General features: G+C 37.5%; 1 protein-coding gene across 1 annotated transcript; it reads right to left on the reverse strand.

Moving 5' to 3' along the window:
* Positions 1-7,787: 7,787 nt before the first annotated feature.
* LOC149015853 (uncharacterized) lies at positions 7,788-8,690 on the reverse strand. Its single transcript, XM_089156614.1, has 2 exons — positions 8,428-8,690; positions 7,788-8,343 (listed from the first exon to the last, which is right to left on the reverse strand). Exons 1-2 carry the CDS (start codon positions 8,688-8,690, stop codon positions 7,788-7,790), a joined length of 819 nt encoding a protein of 272 aa, XP_089012740.1.
* Between the last annotated feature and the right edge of the window lie 735 nt (positions 8,691-9,425).

Below are 9,425 nucleotides of genomic sequence, written 5' to 3' on the forward strand. Positions count from 1 at the left end.
TTATTTCCCAAAATAGCCTTCTTCCCTAACTACATTGATATAATTAATTACGTCTAAAATTGTAAATTCATATTTTATACTTTCAATAATATTATATTAATTATAATTTTACCTAAATCATTAACAACAACAAGCCTAAGGAATAGGAAGAGTTTCTCTTACAAACTAGGAAATATTAATTGAAGAAGAAGAAACTAATCAAAATCAACCAAGCATCGTTTGAATACCGCTTAATAAATGTAATAATGATAAAACATTAACAATTAATTCTTTATTAAATATTCAAAAATCAAATTTGCCAATTAACTAATCGTGTGCTGACAATTTTCAAACAGTTAATTAAATCGTGTGCTAAATATTCAAAAATCAAATTTGCCAAATAACTAATCGTGCCGACAATTTTCAAACCATTAATTAAATCGTGTGCTAAATATTCAAAAATCAAATTTGCCAAATAACTAATCGTGCGGACAATTTTCAAACCGTTAATTAAATCGTGTGCTAAATATTCAAAAATCATATTTGCCAAATAACTAATCGTGTGCGGATAATTTTCAAACAGTTAATTAAATCATGAGCTAAATATTAAAAAATCTAATTTGCCAAATAACTAATCGTGTATTCATATTTCATACTTTCAATAATATAATATTAATTATAGTTTTACCTGAATCATTAACAACAAGAAGCCTAAGAAATATGAAGAGTTTCTCCTAAAAACTAGGAAATATTAATTATTATATTAATTATAGTTTTTCCTGAATCATTAACAACAAGAAGCCTAAGAAATATGAAGAGTTTCTCCTAAAAACTAGGAAATATTAATTGAAGAAGAAAAAATTAATCAAAATCAAGCATCTAAACGTTAGAATACCGCTCATTTAAAAAAATAATAATTATTAGCAACAACTAGCGTAAGGAATAGGAAGAGTTTCTCCTAAAAACTAGGAAATATTAATTGAAGAAGAAGAAACTAATTAAAATCAACCAAGCATCATTTGAATACCGCTTAATAAATGTAATAATGATAAAACATTAACAATTTATTCTTTATTAAATATTCAAAAATCAAATTTGCCAAATAACTAATCGTGGTGTCGACCATTTTCAAACAATTAATTAAATCGTGTGCTAAATATTCAAAAATCAAATTTGCCAAATAACTAATCGTGTGCTAACAATTTTCAAACAGTAAATCGTGTGCTAAATATTCAAAAATCAAATTTGCCAAATAACTAATCGTGTGCCGACAATTTGTGTGCTCACAAAACCTTCTCTCCTCTTCACTGGCATCCATCCGACAATTTTCCTCTTCTTCCTCCTGCTGCCCCCATTGTCCGCTTAAATTCTTCCTCCTCTTTTTTGCTTCTTCTTTTTTCGGCCGATTATTCTCTTATGCTATAATTCATTTTTTTCAAATGGTTTGGAGCTTTAAATGAGTTTGTTCGTTTATCTTATGGTTGTTTAGCAGTGAATTTCTGAAGATTATGATTCCTATGCACTGACGGGCCTTTTTGACTGATAACTGTTCTTTGTTCAGGTCTGGAATCATTGCCAACTATATTGCAGAGAAAGTATTCGTTGATGTGTGATTTAGATAAAAGCTTGCAAGGTATTATTGTATAAAATAAGTTTTTTTTTTTATTATTTTTGTTATTCCCATTTAGTTTGGAAGGGATTCATGTCATTTTTCTAGGGTTTTTAAAGCTCTCAGATGCACAAACAATCTAGGGAATCAGAAATTGTCAAAGCATGTTGCCATTAGATGTTAAAGCCAATAAATTCTTTTGAAGTTCGGATACTTCATATGTGAAATACCCATCCTGATATCTGTTTTTATAGCTTGCTATTTTTCCCCCCTCTTTTGGAACAGTATTTCATTCTCCAGGCAAACTGTGTTTTCCTGTTAACATGAACAAAAAGCCAGCGGCAAAATGAGTTACGTTGTGAACAAGAAATAGAAGATATAAAAAGAGGAGTTCAGTCTGGTGATATCACACCAGATACTTCACTTATAAGATTCTAATCGATGATGCCCTTGATGAGCAAAAACACTACATCAGGATCGCGATGAAAAAGGTTGGCTTGGCGATGCAAGCCTATGACTTGGTATGTTACACTTCTACTTTTATGGCCTCATTAGTAATTCAACTTCAGCCAATCCTATTTGCCTCGAACTGCAGCAGTCTACATTTCTCTGTAGTTGTGTTGAATGTGATCCCTCTGATTCTTCTCCTCCTCTCTCTTCTTTATCTTTTGGTTTCTTCGATCTTCAACTTCGTTGCTTTATAGAACTTAAAATGAGACTGTGTTTTACAGATTGCGAGAATGTTGTGCTTAGATTGTCTTTTCATCTCGTAATATTCATGCCGGCTATTATCATGGTGTTCATTCTGTCTCTTGAGATTGATTTATTTAGTTTCTTGTAGGGATTGTGGAAAGGTTGACAAGGAGGATTCATGGTTTCTGGAGTCTTACCAGAACCATCCTGGCCAAGCTGCTACTTTTTTGGCGCATATAAAAGAGGGAGTTGGAACTGCTGCCAAAGATGAAGGAGCTTTACTCTTGTTCAGTGGCGGAGAGACTCGGAAAGATGCAAGTCCCCGCAGTGAGGCTCAGAGTTATTGGGCTGTTGCCAAATCTGAAAGCTGGTTCCGCGAGTTTAGTCATCTTAGAGTTCACTGGCTTACTTAAATTCTGTTTTGCCTTTTAGAACATAAACAAGTCTTGAACTCAATGATCATCTAAACTTAAGAGTTCTGAATTCTTTTGGAATATTCTTTATAAAGAGAAAACGCCTCTGTGCTGAGAAGGCAAGGAAGGTGACAAATCATTCTCCCCACCATCTTTACTTGACTCTACGCATCCCTTGCCTTGCAAAACACAGAGTTGCTTTTTTTTTTTTTTTTCTTTCAATTTTTTTATCAAACCGTGTAGAAACGATGATCCTAGGCCAGAGTGATCATAGTTTTGCAACCGTGTAGTTTCAGAATTCTACCAACAGTTGAGATTACAAGATGCAAAACTAAGAGACTATACTTATTTGTTTTTTTGTTAGTAAGATTAACATCAATCATTTTTCTCTTTCATTATTTTATTAGTTCAATTTTGAATTCAATTCTAAGTGGATTGTTGAGGATTATGAGTAACTGAATTAGTACAGAAATACGATCCATTGTCCTTTTAAAAGCTAGATAACTAGCAAGGTAAGGTGGGGAGAAGGGAGCTACGAGTTTCATAGTACGAAATTGCATGATATATCTAATCAACATGTGGAATACAAAGTCTAAAATTTAAAATCTAACAAAGAAGTGTTGCATGATGCTCCTTTTCTCCCTCGCATCATTGAAGCTACAATATCTATGTACGACTTGTTCAGATGGATCCTTAGTGATCATTAGAGCCATCTCAACACATTAATGATGAATTCTGATAGACAAGAAGAATTTTAGTACCCATTGTACCTTCCATATTTCTCTATGTGAAAGATGATCCTGGGAAAGATCAAATATTTTTGCATAATTGATAGTAGACTGAGCAAAAACCCATAAATTCACTTCCCAAAGCCACACCATCAATGACTACAAAACCAACACAGAAAGTAAGGCATGCATGGTAGAGATGAAAGAATCCGGCACCTCCCCAAATTCTAGATGTTTGAAGTAATCTAGCCACTTAAAAAGCATAATAAAATACAAAGAAAAACAACTTACCACAAGAAGTAGAGGATTATAATACGAAAAGGCCTCATACACCACACCCCACCCCCACCCCCCCCCCCCCCCCCCCCCCCCCCCACCCACACAACCCAAAAACACCCCACCCCCCACCCAAACACCCCCACCCCCCCCCCCCCCCCCACCACTTCCCCCACCACCACCCCCCCCTCCCCCCCCCCCCCCCCCCCCCACCTCTCTTATATTAACACACTCACACCCCCAAAACATTATCAAAAAACCCCACCCCCCCCCCACCCAAAAAAAAACAAACAAAACAACACACCCCCCTGGCCACGAGGACACCACACCCCCCGACCAACCCCCCCGCACGTGCCCTGGGGCGTCTATACTTTTATATATTTTTTTTTTTTTTTTTTTTTTTTTTTTTTTTTTTTTTTTTTTTTTTTTTTTTTTTTTTTTTTTTTTTTTTTTTTTTTTTTTTATTTATATATATATATATATATATAAATAAACTAAAAGGATCATTATATTAAGCGAAGAAGAAATATTAAAAATACATCAATTAATACCGTATAAAGAACCAACCTCCCTTACCCGCAACAATCGTTGCCCCCAATACACCCTTCCTCACCGGTTCCCCTCGCCCATTAGAAACCACTAACTTATAAAACGAAATCTAGGACGTTTAGAGGCATCCATATCAAGTTCATTAAGGATTGAAGCTGACCAAGGAATGTTAATATCAGAAATTCCTGTTCTAGCTGCCGAATTTGCCAAAAAATCTGCCACTGTATTAGTTTCACGATAGCAATGTGAAATCTTCCAATCTATAGTCAACAAATATTCTTGTAACTCTCTCCACATATGAAAGATATACCAAGGTATTTTCTTCTGCTGTATTAAGGTCACCACAGCTTTTGAATCACTTTCTACCCAAAGCTTATTAATTTGTAAATGCCTTGCCCAACGTAATCCGTGAATGAAAGTTTCCAATTCAGCCTCAAAGTTGGTTTTAACATTTAAAAAAATACTGAAATTGAAAACCACCGTAGCAACTTCATTTCGAAAGACTCCTCCACCGCCAGACCTTCCTGGATTGCCTAAAGAAGACCCATCAATATTTAGTTTAACCCAACCTACAACAGAGAGGACACCAAAAAATTTCTTGTGGAGGAGCAGCACTAAAAACAGAGAAGTGAAGGCCCAGTCTTCTTGCATCCGAAAAAATGGTAGGAGTTACTTTTCTTCCATCCATTTTAAAGCCAAACTGTACTAAGTCTGAAAAAATTAAACTCATCACCTCATCAATCCTAAAATTTAAATTTTCAAACCGGATTTGATTGCGGACCATCCAAAGAAAGTATAAAAGCAAACAACATCCATTAATCCAAGCAGTCTGTAAAGGAGACTATGAAGCCTGGTGTTTCCAAGCCTTGAACGACTCTACAATCGAATCTTTTACTGTCCAACTATAACCAAACTTTGCTGCAAAAGCTTCTCCACATCCACGTGAAAATGAGCAGTGAAGAAAGAGATGTCCTATGTCCTCTGAAGCTTTACCACATAGATTACAACGAGAGGCCAGCATAATCCCTTTCCGAGTCAACAAGGCATCAACAGGTAGCCTATCATGAAAAAGTCTCCAACAAAAAACTTGTTGTCTAGGTTGCAAAGAAGTCTTCCAAATACTTTTAGCCCATTCCAGTTGTTCTCCTTTTCTACGATAGAGATCCCATGCCGATCGAAAACTAAACTCTCCCCCCACTGAACCTTGCCAATGACAAACATCAACAAAACCAGCACAAGGTACATGATATAACATAATAAGAGAGATTACCTCTTGAAATTTGGCATTGTCCACTGACGGAAATATCCACTCCCCTTGTTGTAAACAATCTGCAACAATCAATTTCAAATGACCCTCTAAATCTAGAGGAATACCAACATAGTCTGCAATGGTAAAATTCCCCAACCATCTCTCAAACCAGAAATTTATATTCTGACCATTTCCAACTGACCACCGTTCATTAGCTTGAACAAAACCCCAAACCTTCCTCAATCCCAACATCAAAGAGGACTGCTGCCCATAAATCTTTAAATTTCCCCTTTTGTCCACCATCTTCCCCTCTAAAAAATGAGCAAAAACAGAGTGTTTATGTTTAATTGTCCAAGCCAACTTGCATAAGGAAGCAAAATTGACATCTCTTAATCTTCGAATACCCAAACCACCCTCACATTTTGGAGTACATACTTTTTCCCAAGACACTGTAACCTTCTTCACAGCCTCTATACTCCCCCGTCCAAATGAAGTTACGCATCCAAGCCTCTGCTTGAGAAATAATAGAGCTAGGCCACCAGTACACTGAAAAATTATGAATTGGCATGCTAGAAATAACTGAACGTACCAACTCCACTCTACCTGCCAAAGATAACAACTTTCCACACCACCCTTGTAGCCGATTCTTAATCTTGTCTAAAACTGACAGCAATCTGACACGAGTAACTCTTCCTTTAAAAATATCTATCCCCAGATATCGAGTAGGAAAGAGAGCAATTGGGATATTTAATATGTCCACAATTTTCTGTTTTCGACTAGGAGGCACACGTCCAAGAAAAAGCTTACTCTTCTCCAAACTAATATGTTGACCCGAAAATTCTTGATACTTCGATAAGAAATTTTTCAAAGCTTTAACATAACATAAAGAAGCATTTGAAAAAATAAAAATATCATCAAGATACATCGAACGGAAGGAACTTCTACTCCCCCGGGACCCGGCAAAGCTCTCAATCTACCAAAGAGCTATCAAAGAATGAATGCCCCCGCATAGTACCTCTTCTGCAAGAAGAAAAAGAAGAGGAGATAAAGGGTCCCCTTGCCGAAGCCCTTTCTCAACTCCAAAGAATCCAACTGGTCCCCCATTCAATAAAACTGAGATTCTAGTAGATTGAAGCATCTCATGAATCCAACCAACCCATCTATTTGAAAATCCGAAAGCCTTCAAGACCAAGAATAAAAACTCCCATGATAGGGTATCATAAGCCTTCATAATATCAATCTTAATTCCCATCCCTCCCCTCTAACAAAAAGAATGTAAAATATTTGTAAGTTCGTAGGCGACAACGAATATTTTCAAATCATCTTACCTTTCTGGAAAGCTCCTTGCTCCTCGTAAATAAGCTTAGGCAAAAGAGGACTCAACCGAGAAGCCATTATCTTTGACAATGTTTTGCAAAAAAATTCCCCATACATAGAGGCCGAAATTTGTCCAAAGTAGCTGCATTCTCCACCTTGGGAACTAAAGTGAGGAAACAATTATTTACCCCTTTCGGAAGTTTTCCTTTTCGAAAGAAGGATCGAACAAGCAGCCCCAAAATCGGCTGAAACAATATCCCAAAGATTTGCGGAAAAAACTTCCCCGAAAAGCCATCTCGGTCCTGGAGAACTGTCAGGATCTAGGTCCCATACCACTCCTTTGATCTCCTCATTAGAGGGCAAACCTTCAAGTAATAAACAATCATCATCCATCAGCACTTTTGGAATCACAGACAACAACTCTGGGTGTCCCAAGTAGGAACCCACTTTATGATAGTTTTCAAAGTAAGTCACCACATAATCATGTAGTTCAACCGAACTTGATGTCCAAGTGTCATCCATTCTTCGCAAAGATTTAACAGAGTTTTTATTCCTTCTAAGTTTAGTAGAGAGATGGAAAATTTTTGAATTCCTATCTCCCCTCCCTCAACCACCTGACCTTTGCTTTCTGCCGAAGAAGAGAGTCCAAACGATCCATTGCTTGTACAAGTTTTGACTTCAAGGAAGCCTCTTGATCAAAATATTCATTTGACATATCAAGTTGATCAATATTAGTTTGAAAGGATGCTAGATCTTTCTCCGCTTGCTGTACTTCAATAAAAAGATTAGGAAATGTCATTTTTGCCCAAGCTTTAAGACGCTACTTAACATTCTTCAATCTCTGTGCTAGTACAAAAATGGGATCACCAACAATCGGTTCCACCCAAGCCAAACGAACCACCTCCAAAAAAGAATCGTCACTCATCCAAAAATTATTGAACCCGAAAGGAGAGTTTACCGGTTTGACACCTTTGTCAACAAAGACACAAATCGGAGAGTGATCGGACGATTCCCTCCCCGATTTGTGTCGGAAAGTGATCCTGCTTAGAATCACCAAACAACTCTAACCATCTGGCATTGAAGAAACTTCTATCAAGGACCGAACGAACATTACCAACTTTGCGTTGGTTTGACCATGTAAATTTCCTACCCGAAGATGGAACTTCAAAAAGCTCACAAGCATCAATGGTAGCCTGAAAATCAGCTGCTGCACCCAATTGGAATCTGCTTGAACCCCTCCTTTCGCACACCCGTAACACTGCATTAAAGTCCCCCATAACAAAAAATGGTAAGCTGGACAAAGGGAGAGCAATAAGATCCTCCCAAAGCCGTCTGCGATCAGATCTATCACAACAAGCATGAACCACTGATAGACCAAATTGGACACCTTGCCACTTGAATTGAAGAGAGAGTTGTTGGTCAGATGAAGAGAGAACAGAGGGCCGCTGCAACTCTCTCTTCCAAAAGACCCAAAGATTCGGAACTTTCTCCTGCCGAAAATTATACACAAAATTAGAAGAATATCCCAATCTATTAATAAAGAGAATTGGGCACTTACTAACATCCACTTTTGGTTCAACGACACAAAAAATGTCTGGTTGATGAGTCATTAACAGCATTTTAAGGGCCCTCCTACCAGACGCATTACCAATGCCGCGAATATTCCAAAAGAAAAGCTTCATATCAACAGCTACAAAGCAAAGACTTTCCTCTCCCAATGAGAGGCTCTTATTTACTGTAGAGACTTTCCCTAAAGCAACATCTACCTTCTTGAATTCCTCTGCCAACAAACCCTTTTTACTTGTAGCCACTTTCTTCACTGCATTAGCCTTCTTAGGACGACCAGGCTTCCGACGAGGAGAGCCTTCATCCCTCATTGAGATAGAAGATGAAGGAGGAGGAACAACTTCCAATTGCAGCTGCTTCCATCATTTTCAAATATGTCCGAACTCTTTTGGGCCCCACTAGAGTCCAACGCATTCTCCCTAGTTGCCACGTCAGCCCCTTTCTCTCTAAAATACCTTCCTTCTTTGGTCGAACCTCTTAGTGCATTTACAGCATTGGGTCCCACCAATGAATCCCCCAAATTAAGGTTTTCAAATAGAATAGAACTCTTATCTCGTAGCATGACCTATTTGAAATTCAAAATGCTTGGTCGAAACACACCCTTCATTCTTATCAATGGGTCCCACAAATGAATCCCCCAAAGTAGGGTTTTCAATTTGAATAGAAGTCTTACCCGCAACATGATCATTTTGAAATTCAAAATGCTTGGCTGAATCACACCCTTCATTCTTATCATTGGGTCCCACCAATGAATCCCCCAACTTAAGTTTTCAATTTGAATAGAAGTCTTACCTGAAACATGGACATTTTGAAATTCAAAAATGCTTGGCCGAATCACAAATCACTCTTTTCAGCCACCCACTAACCCCCCACAAGGGAGTTACCAATCCTCTACCAAGAAAACTTAGAACACTTATCTACATCTAAGGATTTTTGAAATTCAAAATTTGTGGCCGAACCAATAACCACACCATTTTGAAAATCAAAACCATCAACCAAAAGAAAGTTTCCATGAGATTTAGAACTCTTATCCGCATCAAGGATTT

This window comes from Hakea prostrata, chromosome 5 (genome assembly GCF_041222555.1).
Source record: "Hakea prostrata isolate BN-2017 chromosome 5, UWA_Hpros_2, whole genome shotgun sequence".
Lineage (NCBI taxonomy): Eukaryota > Viridiplantae > Streptophyta > Magnoliopsida > Proteales > Proteaceae > Hakea > Hakea prostrata.

Excerpts from the sequence above, each read along its gene's own strand:
- LOC149015853 (XM_089156614.1), bottom strand. The coding sequence starts at position 8,690 with ATGAGGGATGAAGGCTCTCCTCGTCGGAAGCCTGGTCGTCCTAAGAAG. Across the intron at positions 8,344-8,427 it reads AGGAGGGCCCTTAAAATGCT|ATTGGGATATTCTTCTAATT; the intron begins GTTAATGACTCA and ends CTTTATTAATAG.